The sequence below is a fragment of the Zosterops lateralis genome (genome assembly GCF_965231275.1).
Source record: "Zosterops lateralis genome assembly, chromosome: 1".
Taxonomy (NCBI): Eukaryota; Metazoa; Chordata; class Aves; order Passeriformes; family Zosteropidae; genus Zosterops; species Zosterops lateralis.
This window is the reverse complement of record NC_139762.1, coordinates 120,428,469-120,448,176: the sequence shown is the minus strand read 5'-3', so window position 1 is coordinate 120,448,176 and position 19,708 is coordinate 120,428,469. Positions and strand designations below refer to the sequence as shown.

The window sequence follows — 19,708 nt, the reverse complement described above, 5'->3', positions numbered from 1 at the left end:
GAAAAAGCACACAGAAGGAACATGACACAGACCTCAGTCTTGCCAGAACAACATCATTGTCTTGAATGGGAATTTTCTGTGGATCCAGAGCATGGGACCAGGTCCCATTTGGTCTTAATTTGGACTTCAATAGTTCACTAGGATGTAAAGGCAGATTGAACAGGCCCATGTGATTTCATAAAACTGCACATAGAAAATACAAACCAACACTTCAGGCATATAAAAATTGACTGGCATTTAGTTTTTGTCACTGAAAATATCTAGAAACTAAAAAATAAATGTAGAAGATTAATGACTATAAAATATTAAAGAGCTAAGTTTGGGGAGAGTGAGACACAACATGATTGAAAAGTGTCACGCAGAATACAATATAAATACATAAAACTGAATGCAGCAACAAGTTGAAAAGAACTGCAATTAAAGACAAAATAATTTTTTTTATTTTGAGAATTAATGACCAGACATTGTTTGAAAAAAGACATTATATTCTCAGTTATTCAAATGACTAAAGAGACACCTCAATATTATGTTGTTACAGAAATGAGAAAACTGATGGTAATATAGGAACTTTTTTTAAAAACCCACCTAAACGGTTGTGCTGTGCTCATTGTTTGGCCCAGCCCTCAGGATCAATATTCTGGGGCTCTTCAAACTTGCCTCTTTTCTGTGTGTCAGGCTTAAGTGAGGTCTGTGGCATTGGCCCAGCCATTTCAAGCAAAGGGCCACGTTATAACAAAAAAAGGGAACATTTTTTAGGACATATCTATGTAACTGCATACATTTGCTTATGATTAGAATTAATGAATTGAATAAACTTTTTATAATTTAGGGAATTAAAGCAATCTACAAGATTTTAAAAATATTTTATAGCATAGGAAGCTATGGATTCTGGATAAAATAAAAAATTACTTTTTGAGACAGTGGTTAGATGGGTACTTTGTAATGAAGGCTTTGGTTCAGCGTCTTTCTTTTACAAAGCTGGAGAAATCAGAGAAATGAAAGATGCTTTGGCAGTTTTCAGTGGAATTGACACTTTCTTTTGACATTTTCTTTTGTTTAAACATAGTGGAAATCCTGTCCCTCATTTCAGAACAGCTGTGGAAGGATGGGTTGAGGCAAAGTTGGTGAGTCAAGTGATATCTTCTGTCAGTCCAAATGATTGAACTGAAAAACACAAAGAAGCTTTAGGGATATGGAAGACCTGAGGCAAATCACATGTACTTGAAGCCTTTTTTTCTCCAGCTGTATGATTTATGATAATGAAAGGTACCACTTTCCCTACAAACCTTGTCTCTTATGTCCTTACACCATAACAGCTTCAACAACATCGCCATTACTAAAGTATGAGCACTGCATGGAGAACAAAAGATAAGAGTTTAAAGATCATGTAGAAGCAAATTGTGTTAAATCAAAGGAAAAATAAGTAGTGTGGGAAATATTTTTTTAATACCAAGGTATATTCTATGAGGTTGAAAACTTTTGGATATATCTGAATAGCCATTTGGCACTATTTATTGCCACAGAAATAACTATGATTTTTAAATTTTAAATTGGAACTTTTTTCCTTAGTTATGAAATGTTGGCAATTTTGTATAAATATATCAAATGCATTAAGTTCTGGTCATTAAATCTTTGCTTTTCCTCACAGGATCATTAATTAAACTGACAAATGCAATAACTGAAGTTCTGCAAGTAAAAAAACCCATAATGATTTATAGCACAGATAAACTAAAATACCGTAGTCCTTAATTAACAGATATACTCATGAGCTTTTTAACAGAAAGCAAGATACGTGAGATGCTTTAAGTAGAAGTTGCAATTTTGCAACATAAGTCTGTACAAAACCTCCAGGCAGCACGCTGTGAAGGAAGTACCTGTGTCCCAGGAAACGCTTTTTTCATAAATCCTTGTTAACAGTAGCTTTCCCCCCAACCCCAAACTATTTACAAGTATATGCATTTTGCAAGCTCAAAGCACCTTGTTTCACATCCTTATGAATGCATGCATTGACATTTCATCCTTTCATGTGCAAATTCTAAAATTCATTGTAACCAAGGAAAAAAAAAAGTTAAAAGAGTTCAAAACCTGTCTACAATCATAAGTGAAAGGATCGCAAATGTCAGATGTTGCAGACCACTGGCTCCTAATAAAGCTCCCTTTATTGTATTCACTTTTCTTGAGTAATTTTTTCCCTGTTTTTTTCAGTTTGTTACAAAAGCAGTCTTTTTTTTTTTTTTAATTAAACAGTATTTAAACTAAACAACTCTTCATGCCATGCAAAAATAACATTTTATGCACTTTTGTTGAGGCTTTCCATGTTTTAGTTCATAGGCATTACTAACTGTGTTTTAAGAAAAGATATATTTATTGCTTCTGTAACTAGTCACATGCTAGTTTCGCGTGTAGGACAATAACCAGTTTCTCCTGGACTTGAATGAATTTCTGGAGCAAATAAATGGTTTTCCATTTTGTGACCTTCTTGGTTACTGTCTGGCTTTACCTCACCCACAGCATGGTAAATGTCTTGCGTACAGTTGTGGCTCATGCTTTTGGGTGAAGAGGTGACCTGTGGCTCCCCTGTTAAATTGTTGCCATCACTGTGTTTATCCCCACAGCAATTTGTCTTGATATCCTGTTTTTTCTCATGTTTCATACCATGTAACTCCATAAACTCTTCTTCTTCTCCAGTGTCTATTTCAGTGAAGCTCCTCCTCTCTTTTGAAGGGAAAGTAAAAATTTTTTGTTTGGGAAAGAGAGGGGATGATTTTTTCACAGGTCCTTGACAAAGTGCAGATGCGTCAGCACCAAGTACAGGCCGTTCACCTTGGGGGGAATTTTCTTCTAGGAGAATGGTGCTGATGTGCTGGGGGGTGGCCTGTGTGAAGTCTCCTCCTGCTGTCACTGGCAGTGGCCTTGCAGTGCTTGGTGGAGTTTGTGGAGCGCCACCTCTATTGTCTTTAAAATTAACTTTAAGGGATCTAGATTTTAACGGGTTGCTACCTTTCATAGAGCTTTTGGGGCTTTCCATGGCAGTGTCAAAATGAAAATGACCATGTGAAACAGTTTGGGACCCACTGCTGTCACTGATAACAGCTCTGTTGGTTGGATTATATTCAAAGGTGATATCAGTTGGAGAAAATCCTCTGTCTTTTGCAAATGGTATAAACTGAGAACTTCTTGGTCTTTGGTTTTCTTCCAGATTAATAGCATCAGTTGGAAATCTCATTTGCAAGTGAGAGCCAGGAAACAGAGAGAGAGGAGACCTCTCTGTTTCTGTGAAGTCAGTTGCACAACTGGCAAAACTGTCAATACTGGATGTGCTTCTCATGTCCATTACAATGTCCGCAGGCCCAGTTGGCAACGGATCTCTCTGACCTATAACTTCTTCCATTTCTATTTCTTCTTCATAACTGGGTGGCTTTGCTGACTGGTCTTGGTAACCAGCGTTAAGATTAGGCTGAGACTGGGTTTTAGTAATTTCATTATACAGCATCTCCAGTTTTTGGGCACTGAGGTGCTGGGGGCTGGAGGATGCTGCAGCATTATTTAATTGCTCATGGGAGTCTTGTTGACTAACTTCTTGGTACTTGTTTTCATAAGATTTGTTTGAGCTTGTTTCAGACATTGTCCTTCTGGCCCATTTCCACCGGCTTGGGGATAGGCGGCTGTCATCAGGTGTCTCCTTTGGACTGAGTGGTTCTCCAAGCTTTCCTGAATCCACTGCTACATCTATCATTTCCATGCTGCGAGCAAAGGCATCTTTCAGATTCATGGAGACAATACTGCCATTTCTTTTAGCTCGCTCAAGAGCTTCTCGCCTCTTAATTGCCTTCTCCTGTCTTTTCTGCTCCTTATAGAACTCTGAGAAATTGTTCACAATAATTGGTATGGGCAGGGCTATGACCAGCACTCCAGCAATACAGCAAAGTCCTCCCACTATTTTACCTAATAAGGTCTTAGGATAAATGTCACCATATCCTACAGTAGTCATAGTGATTGTTGCCCACCAGAATGATGCAGGAATACTTGTAAATTTTGTAGCATCTTCATCCTTCTCAGCAAAGAATACGAGACTTGAAAATATCATTATTCCCATGGCTAAAAATAATATCAACAAGCCTAATTCGTTGTAACTCCGCCTGAGTGTAAAGCCTAAAGACTGAAGGCCTGTTGAATGTCTGGCGAGCTTAAGAATCCTTAGGATCCTCATAATTCGGAATATCTGAACCACACGTCTGACGTTTTGGAACTGCAGGACACTTTTGTTGGACTCTGTGAGGAAAATGGTGACGTAGTAGGGCAAGATAGCCAGTAAGTCAATGACATTTAATGGGCCTTTGAAGAACTTCCACTTATTTGGTGAAGACAGAAATCGCAAAAGATACTCCATGGTAAACCAAGCAATACACACAGCTTCAACATGTGCTAGCTGAGGGTTGTCATTCGGCTGCCCAAATTCATCTATTTCTTGAAGTTCTGGCAGTGTGTTAAGCGACAACGCAATAGTGGACAGGACGATGAACAGAATGGACACGATGGCCAAAATCTGTAAAACAAAATAAAAAATGTTTTGGTTAGACTGATACGAGTGTACTTGTCAGGGTTTTATTAAATCCTTCAAAATGTGCACGTGCCAAATAAACACAGAATGGTGGAAGCTTATATGGCTACTGCATTTATTATTTTATTGTTTTATTGTTTTGAATTTTGCACAGAGTAAACATTAGACTCATCTTAGACATGGTCAAAACCTAATTGCTTTACTGCCTGCAGTAAGCCAGTTCATTTCAGAAAGCAGGCCATGACTGGTCTTACCATTTTTAAATTACAATAGGAGGTGATGTTTATTAGTGCAAGTTACCAAGTGAAAAACATATAGTTCCTGCTAATGTGCAGAACACTATGAATTTTCTGCATTAATTATAATTATGTAAAACTTTACATAGTGTGGACAATTGATTGGGGAATACCATGTGTGAGATGGTAATTAAGTACTATATAGTGCACACTTTCCTAGACAGGTGTAAATTTATAAGCTGAAAAGTTAAGAAGAAAAAGTTAAGAAGAATAAACAGGAAGCATGGTTCTGGAGACTACTTCTGCTGATTGGTCATGTCTGGACAAATTTCAGATGCTACAAGAATTTCAGGTATTGGTGCTGAATTAGGTTGAGAACAAGATTGTAAAAAGTAAGTAGTATGAAGGTGAACCAAGTTTCTCATAATTATTAATATGTGTAGACAGAGGCTTTCAAGAAATAAAATTTTGCTTTCTGTCTAAGGAGATAGGTTTTAAAATATATTTCATCACTCACTTTCATAGAATCTTAGAATCACAGAATCATAGAAACATTAATGTTGAAAGAGCTCTCCAGGACCCTTGAGTCCAATGTGACCAAACTCTGCCATGCCAACTAAACCATAGCACTAAGTGTCACACCACTTCATTCTTTAATGCTTCAAGCTGACTCCTTGGCATCCTGATCAAATTCCTGACAAACCTTTGACTGAAGAAATTCTTCCTGATGTCAAGTTGAACGTCCCATGGCACAGCTTGTGGCCATAGCCTTTCATCCTGCCACTGGTTGCCTGGGAGAACAGGCTGACCTCCACATGGCTACAGCCTCCTTTCAGGCAGTTGTAGAGTGATGAGATCTCTCCTGAGCCTCCTTTTTTTCCAGGCTAAACAATTCTATCTTCCTCAGCTGCTCATCATAACACTTGTGAGCTGCTCTGTGCTCCAGACACTGCACCAGCTCTTTTGCTATTCTCTGGACACACTCCAGCACCTAAAAGTCTTTCTTGTAGTGAGAGACCCAGAACTGAACACAGGACTTAAGGTGTGGCCTCACCAGTGCCAAGTAGAGGGGGATGATTGCTGCCCTGGTCCTGCTGGCCACACATGGCTGATCGAGGCCAGGATGCCATTGGTGGTCTTGGCCACCAGGGCACACTGCTGGCTCATGTCCAGCTGCTGTTGAGTAGCACTGGCAGGTCCTTTTCCACTGGACAACTTTCCAGCCACTCTTTCCCAAGTCTGTAGCACTACATGGGCTTGTTGTGCCCAAAGAGCAGGACCCAGCACTTTGTCTTGTTTAACCTCATAGAGCTGGTCTTGCCCCATTGATTCAGCTTGTTCATATCCCTTTGCAGAGCCTTCCTGCCCTCCAGCATATCGACACTCCTGCCCAACATCATGCTGTCTGCAAACTTACTGAGGGTACACTCAATCCCCTCATCCAGATCACGGATAAAAATATTAAACAGGAACTGGGAAGCCCCAATAGTAACCAGATGCCAGCTGGATGTAGCACCATTAACCACCACTCTCTGGAGCCAGCCATCCAGCCAGTCCTGAGCCCAGTGAAGAGTGCACCTGACCAAGCCGTGGGCTGGCAGTTTTGGAGAATGCTGTGGGAGGCAGTATCAAAGGCTTTGCTGAAGTCCAGGTAGACAGGATCCAGAGCCTTTCTCTCACGCACTAGGCAGGTCTCCTGGTCATAAAAGGAGATGAGGTTGGTCAGGCAGGACCTGCCTCTCCTAAACCCCTTGTGGCTGGGCTTGATTCCCTGGTTGTCCTGTTTGTGATATGTGATTGCACTTAAGATAATCTCTTCCATAACCTTTCTCAGCATTGAAGTCAGGCTGAGAGGCTTGTAGTTCCCTGGACCACTCTTCTGACCCATCTTGTGGATGTGTGTCACATTGGCCAACCTCTAATTTTCTGTTCTTGAGCTCTACACAGTTGAAAGACTTGCTAATGTACATACCCACCCAACACCTCTCTTTCCACACCTGCTCCTTCTGAAGAGCTTATAACCATCCATCGTTAACATTGTAACATAGCAAAGTGTTAAAATAATACAAAAAATCTTATGACACTTCGAAAAAATATATTGTTTTGGTTGGAAGTCCTAATTAAATCCAGGTTTTTATTAGAAATACTAAAATAAATTTGGTTTTGTTTTAAAGCTCAGTTTAAGCTCATTCATAAAAGCATTTACTTTCATTTCTCAGAAATTGTTAAACTGTCAAATCCATTTGGTGATGTTCCAAGGACCCATTAGGTCTGACAAAATTGCTGGAAAACCAAGAAGAGTGAAATGCAGCTAAGAAGAATGCAAGTGTGTATGAAGAGAGATTAGTCACCGTGGTGATAGAGGCTCTAGAGATAGAAAGGCCACCTCACTGTAGCTTTGAGAAAAATAGCAGTAAAATAGCTTCATCTATGGTTTACCAAGTAGATATTCAGCTCTCTAAGCACAAACAGAAATTGCTCAAGTTGTGGTGCGTATTTGACATCATGTTGTACTTAGGTACTATCTTTGGCCTTTTTCAGCTACTAATAGTACAGAAGAAGTATACAGGTATCACTTTTCATATTCTAAAGCATTGAAACATATTTATTTGAATGTTTTTCTACCAGCGCTGCATTTTTATTTTTTTTTTTATTTTTTTATTTTTTTATTTTTTTTTTTTTAACCATATTTATTGGAGAAATAAGATCCATTAATTTCTCCTGCCAAGTGAGTTATGGACCATCTGTCTTCATCCTTCACACAGCCCATTCAGAGAACACAGAGAACATCCTTAGGTTAATCTATCCTATTTAGCTAGGGTTTATATTCCTTTAAAACTTCTGCTACAAGAAGCCAATCTTAGTAAAGAATGAGGGCAATAACAGTGCATATGTAGGCAGGGCTGATTAATGAAATTTGTAGCTAGGACTGATGTAGACAAAAGACCACACTATAAGAGAGCAATAACTACCTTTCAAACTGTGAAAGTCGCCTGTATCAGATTTCACTGTATTAAAGTTGAAAATTTAAATAAGGTGTACTAAGTATCCACTTCATCTAAATGACTGTGGAATAGCTAATGCAGGCCTGAGTTCTCTAAAATACTCAATAACATAATTATACTTTCAGAATTTACAGAACAAATGAACAAGGCACAGGCCTGAATAGTTGAGCTTGCAGTTTCTGTCAAGCTGATGGAGCCTCACTGGGGCCAGAATCAGAATGTAAATAACAGGATCGGAAAAGTTGTATAATACCAGGACCCAATTACTTGACATGCATTGTTCTTAAAAGGAAACTGCAAGAATGTATCTGCCCAACTGTCATCAAACTAATTTTAATTAAGAAATACTGGCATATCAGTCTGTCATAAGGGATTTATTTTATCCCTAAAAGTTTACCAGCATACAAAAGAGGTGAGCCAGTGAATAGCACCTCCTCTTGCACCATGCGACATTGGTAAAACTCCATGCATTTTATAGCCCTTGGACACAAAACTTTCCTGTTCAGAGTTGCTACCCAGCATGTTTTATTGAAAACAAGCATCTATCTGTTTGTTCCAGCTATTCCTTCATATGCTGCTAACACACAAGCCTGAACATTCCCAGCTCTTTTAATAAAATATGCAGTATAGCAAGCCTGGAATTTTAAATGTTTTATACATATCATCTATAAGCATGAGTCTGTTCCTTGTGAAAAAAAAAATTACAGCAAAGTAGAGTAGTTTGGTTTCTTCTAATGTAAGATTCTCAAGCTTTTATTTGTTTGGGACTTCATTTTGTAATTAAAGTGGTGCATCACTCCACACACAGTATGTTTTAATTATTGCAATTGATTAGATTTCACAACTTATTAGGCAAAACATGCCAGGGGAAAACTTGGAAGAAGAAGAGCAACTATGAGAAAATGAAGAAGAAAAAAAAGAACTCTCTATCCTGAGTCTACATAAAGAATGCTTTGCAGCTATTACTATGCTGGTAAATTCTCATAGAATAGATGTAGATTGTATTAAGAGAAGCACAGAGTTTATAAGAAAGACCTGTAGCAAACTGCTAGGCTGCTTATGATGATACAGAAGAGTAAAGAAACCACCACTGACTGAATCTTTCCCAGCAGAATTTCCTGTTTATTACACAACATTTCTAAACCACTTTCTGGACTGAAATGCCTGGACAATTTGTGTAGTCCAAGTAATTAATCTATGACCACAGTTCTTGACATAATATTTTTAACCTGCATTTCAGAATATACTCTGTTAAATGACAGATTCTGGCAGGTTATGTCATCTAGCTATGGTACTACAAAAGCACATAAAAATCCAGATCCTCTTAATTTTTAAAAAAATATTTCCTTTTAAATGGCAATTTTTCTAAAAGAATGGACAGATTTAAATTTCTTTCCTATGGGCTGGATATGAGGCATTTGAGTCTGCTGATGCAATGAATAGTGAAACATTCCTTGAGTTAATGATGCAGTCTTAACAGCCTCTGCCAGATGCTGTTGTTTCTAATTTTTGGGGTGCAAGGACTGGTAGCAATCTCCTGAAAATGTAGTTGTTTCCCAGTATTAAATTGCCACTGCTTTTTTGTTCCTGTCCACCATCTCATTGCTTATCACTGCCAGAAGTATGAGGAATTCTGCATGAAATGAGCATACAACTAATGTAGAAAATAAAGTTGTATTGGAATAGCCTTCAAATTGTTCCTTACAATTCTGCAACAACTGATATGATATGTGAAATGATACAGTATGTGAAAAGGCTTCTGCTATAACTGACAAGCCAGTGTAATTTTTATGTACAACAGAGAAAAAGTATGTATCAGGTTCACACTAAAATACAGCTGAGGGGAATTTCAGTTGAGCCCTACTGATCAGCCAGTACAGTATGTTTGATTAATATAGGTTCCAGTCTGGAAGTGGGTAAGATTGTATTAGCAATAGTGCTTCCTTAGTCTCTTTTTTCCCTCTCCAGGGTGGGTCTGGGGTGGGATATAGAGCATTTAAATAAGAGACCATGGTATAGTCTCATACTTTTCAAATTTCTAGACTCCACAGACACTGGAAATGATCAGGCTGTCACATACTCTTCACTTTCTGCATTTAAATATATGATATTGTCTTCCCATAAAGTTCCCTGGCAGTATCTTTCACTCTGCCTTTAGAAAATCTCAGAAAAAACTGCTCTTGTTCAGCTTTTGAAAGGCCTCTGGATCAACTGTATCAACTTTCTTGGGCACTTATCTATATATTCTCAGGAGCATCTGCTCTTGGGAAAGAGGTGTCTTGATCTAGATTTAAGCAGAAAGATATCTGGAATTGGTCTAGGTTCTTCAGATCAACCTGAGAGGTACCAAGTACTGTAGCCTGCAGGTCAAGCTGGATCTTGCATGGAAGTGTCCTTAGCTTGTAGCACAGAGCTACCAGCTCTGGCCAGACAATCCACAGACTCACAGCCACACTGGCAGGAGCAGAAGGTCAGATAATGGATGTTTTCATTTTTCTGAGGGAGTAAGCCCATGAAAGTGGAAGATATATTTGTAGACTTGATGAGAAGTTTATAGAAATTAGTTTACTTCAGCAGCATCCTTTACTGTCAAGTGTCTTCAGATTGTGATATTGAGTTTGCAACTGAATGGACAAAAAAGTCTTGCTCAGTAAGAAAGCTATCTTGTACATGTGTCCAAATGCATTCTGTTCTTGACATCTGGGACTATCCAAATTAGATGCACATTGGAAAAGCAAAGACAACACTACAAATTGAGTCACCTTGCAACTATAACTATTCCCTCATGAGAAATTTTAATATTAGTCAGGACATCAGTCTGTAGACATTTAGGACAAGGGGCCATTAAAATACTCTTCTATGATGCAAAGGACAAGAAGGTCATGATACAACATCTCACTGCCTGGTTGCTCCATTTTCTCCCTCCACTGCGTCCCTGGGACTTCCCAGTTACAAGCATCACCTCTTGCTTCTGACCCACAATTCTATATCATGCTGCTTTGCAGAGGGGACTGTACTCAGCTCACACCTGTAATTCTGCATTCCCAACATGTATCAGTGTGTCATAGATCACATCAGACTTAAAATTACTTTAAATCTAAGGTTTCAACAGACCACACTGAAAAAGTTCAACAAAAGGCAAAACATTTTGCTACATTCCTTTACTGGCTAATGCTCTTTTTAAATATAGGGTCCTTGGCCATGGGAGATGAAAAAAGAGACAAATAGAAACAAATCTGACTTGTATTTACTCCAAACTAGAACACAATGGAGCTATGGCAAGCCTTAAGCATGCCAAATCTAACCAATCTCAATAGTCCTTCAACACTGAGAATTATCTAAGAATAGAATGTTTGCAAATGCTCCTTGTTTTAAGTGATGGAAAAATTCATTTCCAGTTACTAAAAGTTTAATTTTTGGAAAATAAGAGAGGGGAATAATTTAACAGAACAACATAAATTTAGTGCAGTCTATCACTGTTGCCCTTTCAGGAACACATCTGATAATTCTGACAGCCTGTGTGATCACTGAACAGCTTCTCTCTGCTGCTCTTGATCTCCTTCCTTGATGACATTATTTAGAATTCTGACCTTTCATTTTCCTCTTTTCCCGAGATTAGTATTATTATTAATATTTTTAAGGACTTGGTTTGAAGGTTCTTCATTGCTCTTTCAGGGGTATTCATCAAGCCTCACATTAACCACGTATATGAAGGTTAAGCTCTCAGTGTTGTATTTATCTGGTGTCTCAGTGATGCACTTTTGGTCTCTTTGCACTGGGATGACTCTCACTTAAGCAGCTTGGTTTAGAAATACTCATTTAGAAGGTTTTCACTCAAGATTTCATGAGTAGCTCCATAAACATTGTATTTTTAGATATGAGAATTATCTACTAGTTCATCAGTAGATGAAAAAGCTCTGTCTCCAGTTTAGCTTGACAGACAAGTTTCTATGAAGAGAGTGAACTCAAGTGCTTCTAGATGTTTATTCATGGTTCTAGGAAGTTCAAGGTTGACTTTACCTAAGGAGTGGCAATTGTCCAGGGATGTGCTGTTCTATCAAGCTCACCCAGACTGGGAACCAACATGTGGGACCATCTTTGTTTCTGTAATGTGGTGTCCTTCAAGTCTCTGTCTGAGGAGGTTTAGGGCAGGTAGGAGTTTGCTGCCTGCCAATGCCAGTATGCATGACAGACCAGAGACAACAACATGGGCAGGATCATAATCATGGTAATTCTAGTAGAAGGCATGATAACAGGTAGTTAAACCTCACATTTTGCCACTAGATAAGTCAGACTTCTCCAAGCACAGCTGTAGTCAAGCAAGATATTTTGAAACTGGCTAAGACAGGACTACCTGACTGGAGAAACTGCTTCTGTCTTGGCAAAAATCTTCACTTCAGAAGTTCAGACATAAAGCCATTCTCTGTAGATGATATACTTCCTGCTTGAGAGCACTGTATAAATTCAATTTTTTTTTCCACAAAGCCTCTCCACCACTTTGTGCTGACCTTCCCATAGATGAATATTTGCCTTAGAAGACCTAGTATCTCAGAGGGAATAAACTTGCCTAGGAAAGGATATTTTGTTATTTGAGATTAGCAAGCATCCTTCTGGATTAAAGTAACAGCAATAAAATGCATCTCTCCTGCATTTTGTGGCAGGTAGATTACTGTTTGTTGTTTTTATGCTATGAGGGTAACAATAGAACACACCCCTTCTGCATTCTGGGGTGAGCTAACTCAATTTACTTAATGACTTGATCATTGCTTTAGGGAAGGGTGGCCTTGGGATTTGTGCCACCAAGATTTTCAGCATAAGAATTTAGGTAGGGTTTGAGAATTTGATTATGGCTGAGTATTGAGGTAGTTTTGCATGAGGCAACTCAGTGGGCAATATGGCAAATGAGAACCCTGGGAATGGACTGAGTCTCTGTGAATCTGAACACAGGAACCACTCAAGTCTCTTAGAACACTAGGGTGAAATTAGGTACATAGTAGAAAACTAAGTACAACACTGCAAACATTTGGAGGATGTATCTCCTAATATTGCAACCAAAAAGTGACGTTAGATGCCAGAAAAATTGCAATATGCAAAAGTAATAGGCAATGGATTGCAAAATGGGACTATCAGCTTGACCTTTAGCACAGCCCTGACTAAATCTGCTGAGATTCATTATAGACAAAAGCTGAGGCTAATACTGAAGGCATCTGTTGGACTGGCAAAGATGGGAGACCTTAAGTAGTTACAGATGAAGACAGTCTTCATAGTTTGGGAAGAGACAAATGTATTCAATTTAGCATCAGTGGAGACAACCTTGAATACTCAATCAGCATAGAGCTAATAAGAATTATTTTTTTAAGCATATTAAGATCCATATCAAGTCAGCTACAATTTATTTTGCTGTTGTTCAACAGCAAGAAACTATTTCAGCTGGTGACATGAAATCAACTATTTAATGATATATCATCATAAAATATAAAATATCATATTGCTATCATAAATAGCAAGCTGTACCCTAGGTATTAATGTAGAAGAAATGGGAGATCCAGAGCAAATGTAGGTGAATTGCCTTGGGTTTTTTTACTATGAAATTGGATGAGCCCATGGATGTGACTGTCATATATTGACAGAAATATAGTTAGTACCTGCTTGAAATTATAGTGTGACTAGTTTAATCAATTAAATGGTTTAATATAAGGTAGTTTACAGTGAAAATAAAAAGTTTATCTAGCTAATACTTTCTTTGCTCGATAACTGTGTGAGACATTTTACTACCTTACAGATGATCACAAAAGTTAACTTAAAGATTCATCTTAAAGGCTGTGTTTTGTACAACTGTCTAATTTTTGGGTAGCAAAAGCTGAGTATTATTACTTATATGAATGTACTACTCTTCAAAATTTGCATCGAAGTCATGACAAGGAGCTTGCAGTTTCCAATCCTTTTGCATAGCAAACCATATGCAAGATCTGTTCTGTGCTACTTCACGCACGAAAACATTGGCTTCGTTACAGGAATTTCATTAAAGAAAACCCAAACAAACAAAAACCGAAAAAACATTCTCAGCAAGGCAGCCCAGCCTCCAGACCCGAACAGAGAAGTGTTCTCCAGCAGCAGCCGGGCTGGCTGTCGGAGGCCAAGGGAGCAGGGCAGGGAGAGGGACAGGGAGCTGGGCTGGATGGGGCGGTGGCACCCGGGAGCTGTCCCCGGTGCTGAACGCGGGGCCACGGCAGATGTGGCGCTCCCTCGTTCACTGTAAACCCCTTTTGTTCTGTCACGTTTCTTACATCAAGGTATGAAAATTACGCCGTCTGAAAATATAAATCCGGGAAAATAATGATAGCTCTGGTATAATATTTGTTTTCTTGGACAAAATGGCATTGAAGGAGGCAGGAATCTCAGCACAGGGGAGATATTTTTTTTAACTTCTTGACATTTAGTAAGTTATTATTAACACCCAGCAAATCACGGTAGAGATAAACAAGCAGGAAAAATGAAAAATGAAACACGAATTGTTTAGCTTTAAGTAGTTTTAGCATATGTTGAATGGATTTAATGGAGGAAATCAGCACACTTGATATACAGATTTATTCTGACACTACCTATTTTGATATTAGCATTCAACTTAAAGCTGAAAGCTGAATGTAGCTTATTTTTAAAATGTAGAAATTGGAAATCAAATTTATTGGTTCTCACTGTTTCTATTTGCCATTTTTTAAATGGAATTTGCTTACACTTGGGTTATTAACCAGGACTGTACACTTGAATCTAATTTGCTGACAAACTTATTAAGATTTTTGTTTAAACTATTCTCATTTTATCCTCTTCGTCCCATTGAATAAGACTGGTTTTTAGCCATATAATACAACGAGTAGGTATGGTCTTCCTGAAGGCAGATACTATCTATCAGATTGATTTGAAATTACGACAGGCCCCAAATTCTTTATTCACAATTTAAAAATATTTTTTCTATCTTGGATTCATGTCAATTTCTAGATAAATTTCAGAATGAAGGCTGTATATAAAATACCTATATTAATCCATGGTTTTATGTAAAGGTTATGCCACTATTTCCCAAACTTGTAGAATAAGAGAAATTGTTAGGGAAGGAATCCAGCTTGTTGTCGTTTTTGCAATGCAGTAGTTAAAGGTCTGCATATCTTAAGTGCCATTTCCTTATGTTAGATGTCACTCCAGGATTACTTTTGAAACTTCATCTGTAATACTGCAGTTTCAAACCCTCATTAAGGTGTGATGTGTGCTGTAACACATACAGAGGGTACCAATGCTCTTCAATAAATATGTAAATGTCCTTATATCCCATTTAAGAAGGTCAAATTGTAATTGAAGACAGATCTGATTCACAAAATATATTATCCATTATTAAAATACTATTAAAAGGTACTGCTCATGCTGCTGTGAGCTCAGGCTAACAGGATAGTATATGAGAAAATGCCAATAAATTACGGGAATTTATTCCAGCTTAGGGCTGTAATTCAGACTGCATTTAGCACAAATACCTCAGGCAGGTGCTGAACAGGGTGTTCAAGGAATGTCTGCTTTATCCCAAACTGTGACTTGGATAGAAGAAGGCCTGAATATTCCCTGCTCTACAGAAGACTAGTTTTGTTCTATCACAAATTAATGTCTATTATGCTTATGGTCTATTAAATTGGGGTCTATTAAAATTGGGGTCTATTAAAATTAGGGTCTATCAGTGTTACAGAGTCTGTTTTTTTTTCTCAGGAAATCAAAGGGAAGTTTACTGTTGCCTTTAAACAGAATGCATCAGTGGAGTTTGAATATTTTAATCAGCTGTACTGGGAAACAAAGGAGGGCAGTCTGACAGGGCTTAGTCTAATATTCTGCATAAATTTTGATATTTTTCCTATTTCGTATTTTAACCAGTAGATGTCTCTGTTTTATCATGCAGATGTTGACAAGGACACACTATTCCTGTTGTCACAACATGTATTTAGTAAGACAACCATTTGTTTCCCATGGAATGAATACACGTGAATGTAAAAACGCCGACTTAATGTTCTCAGCATACCCTGACCAACCTAAGCCCCCAGAAGCTTTGGTGAGAGCTCTGACTGCTAAGCAATTTTCAAAATCATCTTTATGGAAATGTCCCATAGGATTTTAAGAGGACGAAAGGGGAATTGGTGAGATTCTGTGGATATTTATCTAAAAATGTAATAAATTTACTACATCTTTTTTTATCCCATGGGAAGGCTCTCAGAAGCAGCTTACAGAACAGTATGGAGTACTTGATTTCTACACAATGCCTCAGGAAATTCCATGTTGTGATAGATGAATTATCTCCTCTGCTTCACAAATGTGTAAGATATTATTTTTGCATCTATAGGCATCAAGAGTAGTTATGTAGATTATTTGAAACTCTTGCACCTAACTGAAAATACTGTGATACAATTCTATTCAGACTTCTGTATATTCCAAATTTGAAAACAAAAATAGGACATATGCAGTTTTTCTAAGATCTTTACAGAAGAGATCAGCAATTTAAAAATTATATTGAAATTCTATTATTTAAAATATATGAAAAATGAAGATATATTATTTCAGAACTTAAAACTTTTTGATTTTTAGTAATTGTCTAAGAATGTGATAGGTTTCTATCAGTTGTTTCCTGGCCTTGTTCTTGGTCTCCTAGGTCAGTAGTCCACACATTTAAAAATTTAAGAGCTATTTTTTTGGTCTGTTTTCCTGGGTATCTTTATATTTGAGATCCTGGATTAGGTCATCAGAGAAAAAAAAATACTAGACTGGATTTACACTGAGCCCTGAACTGCATCAGAATTTTTGTTTGTGGGTTGCTCCATCCTGGTCAGATGCTCCCTTTTAGAAATCCCTGCAGAAACTGTTAGGATCTGTTGTTGTGCCACATACTCATTAAAGTAAAAAAAGCATATAATCTTAGAGAAGAAAAATGTCACCTCTTTTAGATGGCAGCTGTTGCCACATGAACAAGCAGTATGTTGGGGCCTTTCTTTCCCATTAAAACCCAAGTCAACAATGGAAACAGAATTTCTCCAGTGGGAGGGAGCGTGCTCCTCAAGGACAAATACATGTTACAGACTACCCCTGTGTGTTCACACTTCCACCCACTGTGGCTCTTTCTCCTACTATCAAGTGGAACCAGAGGTGAGCTATTTCTTAGCCCACATTTATGCTCCCAATGCACTGTGATGAGAGGCATAGATGGCCAGTCTGAGTCATCAGTCCCCTGTCACTGGTTCCACCGGGCTGGCCATTTCTGGGAGCCAAGCAGAACACCAAGCAGCAGAAATAGCAGGCCTTACCCTGAAATGGTTTATTATTAAATACAGCTTTTCCCAAATGTCTGAAAAATGCAGAGTTGATTGTAGAAGGGGACATGAGTGTTGACTAGTTTCAAAAGAAGGACCAAATTGTCTGTCAAATCTTCCTGGTTGTCAAACTGATGACCAGGCCACAGAAACCCCACATGGTTTCCATGACTGCAGCTACACAGTAAAGTTTTTACAGCTCAATCAGGCTTAAGACAAGAAATAAACCTGGAAATAAATTTGTCAGTATGAGCAGCTATAATGCAGCTATCTGCAGCAAGCCTATGGACAATAAAATTCATCTTCAAAGAACCCTTGAACATGGAACAAATACATTATACTCTGGCTATGCTTCAGGAAGTATCTTTCATAGCTGACAACTTCATAATATATACATTTTTATTTTCTTTTAACTGCCAGCATCTGGAAATTTATGATAAAGACTTGGAACAGTCTTTGGGGTATTTACAATTGCTTTTATCTACACACTGATCTACTTCTGAAAGCCACATAAAGCCCCCACACCCACTAACAACTGAAAAATCTGCTGGAAGGGCAATGTGATTCTTTATTTTGCATGATCTTTATGATAAGGGATAGAACTGCATGAGTAATTAAAGAAGAAAAAGGTTTGTGTTATTACTCAGTCAGAAGTGCTAATCAAAACAAAGTAAATAGTTTTGAAAAATCTCTTACTGTGGAATATATATGACAAAACCATATGGCTTTTAGTAATTACAGAAGTGGCAGCACTGGAAGAAAGCACCTGGTTCATTCAGGTACCAACTGGAATAAACTGGAACCACCCTGTATAAGGAATATATGTAATATTACTATACACTGTTAAATATGTTTTCTCTGAGATCTAAACATTCAGGTATGTACTTTCAAAAGGATTATTAATTATTGATCTTGCAGATTAGAATGACTTCTGCTTTTTCTGGGTCCTTTATGTCCAATTATTTTTCTGCAAGCTGTATAATTAGAAACACATTTTTATGGGAAAATACCTGGCTAACTATACCTAGGAGCTCACTGACAGTGAAGTATTTTGCTGCTGTTAATAGAAAGAAACACAGCAATGACACCATAGCTGAGTTTTTTTTTGTTTGTTTGTTTGTTTGTTTGTTTTTTTGTTTTGTTTTGTTTTAATGATTTATCTTAGTAGTCATGGAAGCACATGCTCCTATCATTGTCCCATGCTCCTTTGAAGGATAGGAAGTGGGACAGAGGTGATTTGTTGCCTTAAGTACAATGCATTTGACATTTTAACAGTTAATGTTAGCCTGAAAGAAAATAACTGGCAGTACTGCTTTTACTGTCATATAAGATGGAGAAATGGATGTCATGTGGAAATTAAGGAGTCAAAGCACAGGAATATTTGAGGTGCTTTGCAAAATTTGTGATTTTGACTTCTGAACTGAATTTTCAGCATCTAAGAAAACATTCTTCTTCTTTGAGATCCTGTTTATATTACAGAATGTTATCCTTTTAAAATATTTCCATTAAGACAGAAAATGAGAACATAGTTTGACACAAAATAGGATTTAGAAATAAGGGACTATATTAACTCACAATGATTGAAGGAAATACACTATCCTCCATCTGCCCTAACGTCACTATTTATGAATACATTTCTACTCAAGCAATTACCTCCTTGCTTCATTTCCATATCCTGGTCACTTCTGGGCTCTTTCTGGAGGCACATGATCACCTCTGTGTGAGATGAGATCAATATTTTTGATAATATACTCCAGGAGAACAGTGAGCAGGAGAACAGTTCCTGTGTAAAAGCAGGAACAAGGATGTTTTGACCAGATGTGTTCATGACCTCCGCCTCTGCACAAGTGCCCCTCCTGACACTTCTGGAATGGGAGGGACTTTTGAGTAACCTGTCTATGTGCTTGGACTGAGCCAGAAGAGATATTTTCATCACTATCACCAGCAGGCTTTCAAATGTACCTTTTATAGACACAATCTGACAGTGAATCTGATTTACATGAGAAAACACTCATACAGAACTGTGTGATGTTACTGTACATATCTAATGCTTCTGTTGGGGGAAGCCTGCTATATGTAACTCAACAAGATAAACAGTCATTTCTGTGGATTTTTAGCTGCAGGAGGCTTGTTTCAGAGCAGCATGATTTGGGTAAGAGATTTCCCTAAAGGCATGTGAAATTGCAAAGGAAGAATAGTTTCCAAATCTCTCCCAGTGGAAATCAGAGCCAAACAGTAAAATGGTGCCAGTTAAGAAAGTGAGGAACAGATGTACTTTCATTGTCTGATCCTTCCACTTACAGTTAGCAATAGTGTTCATCATATTGAAAGACTAACATCAAAACATGCAAATAAAGTTGCATTGACAATGTCAAGCATTGGTAGTGTTAGTAGGGTCACTAGTTTCACACCGATTCTGGAAGCTGGGATGAAAAGGGCTTATGATTTTTATCTTTACATTGAAGGAAAATGTGTTTCCTCTGAAACACCCTGTCAAAAGGAAAAGATGCAGTCCCTTCTCCATCATGAAGCATTGGATTTTTATTAAAATTCATTTAGTGTTTAACTTTGTAG

General features: G+C 37.9%; 1 protein-coding gene across 1 annotated transcript in view; it reads right to left on the bottom strand.

Moving 5' to 3' along the window:
- Positions 1-2,083: 2,083 nt before the first annotated feature.
- The window catches only part of KCNB2 (potassium voltage-gated channel subfamily B member 2), a gene marked incomplete at its 5' end in the record, with an annotated part of 163,153 nt that continues 145,528 nt past the window's right edge, over positions 2,084-19,708 (bottom strand). The window contains one exon of the mRNA XM_083869949.1: positions 2,084-4,546. Coding sequence (XP_083726075.1) covers positions 2,384-4,546 — 2,163 coding nt within the window. The 3' untranslated portion in view covers positions 2,084-2,383. The remainder of the gene's footprint in view (positions 4,547-19,708) is intronic.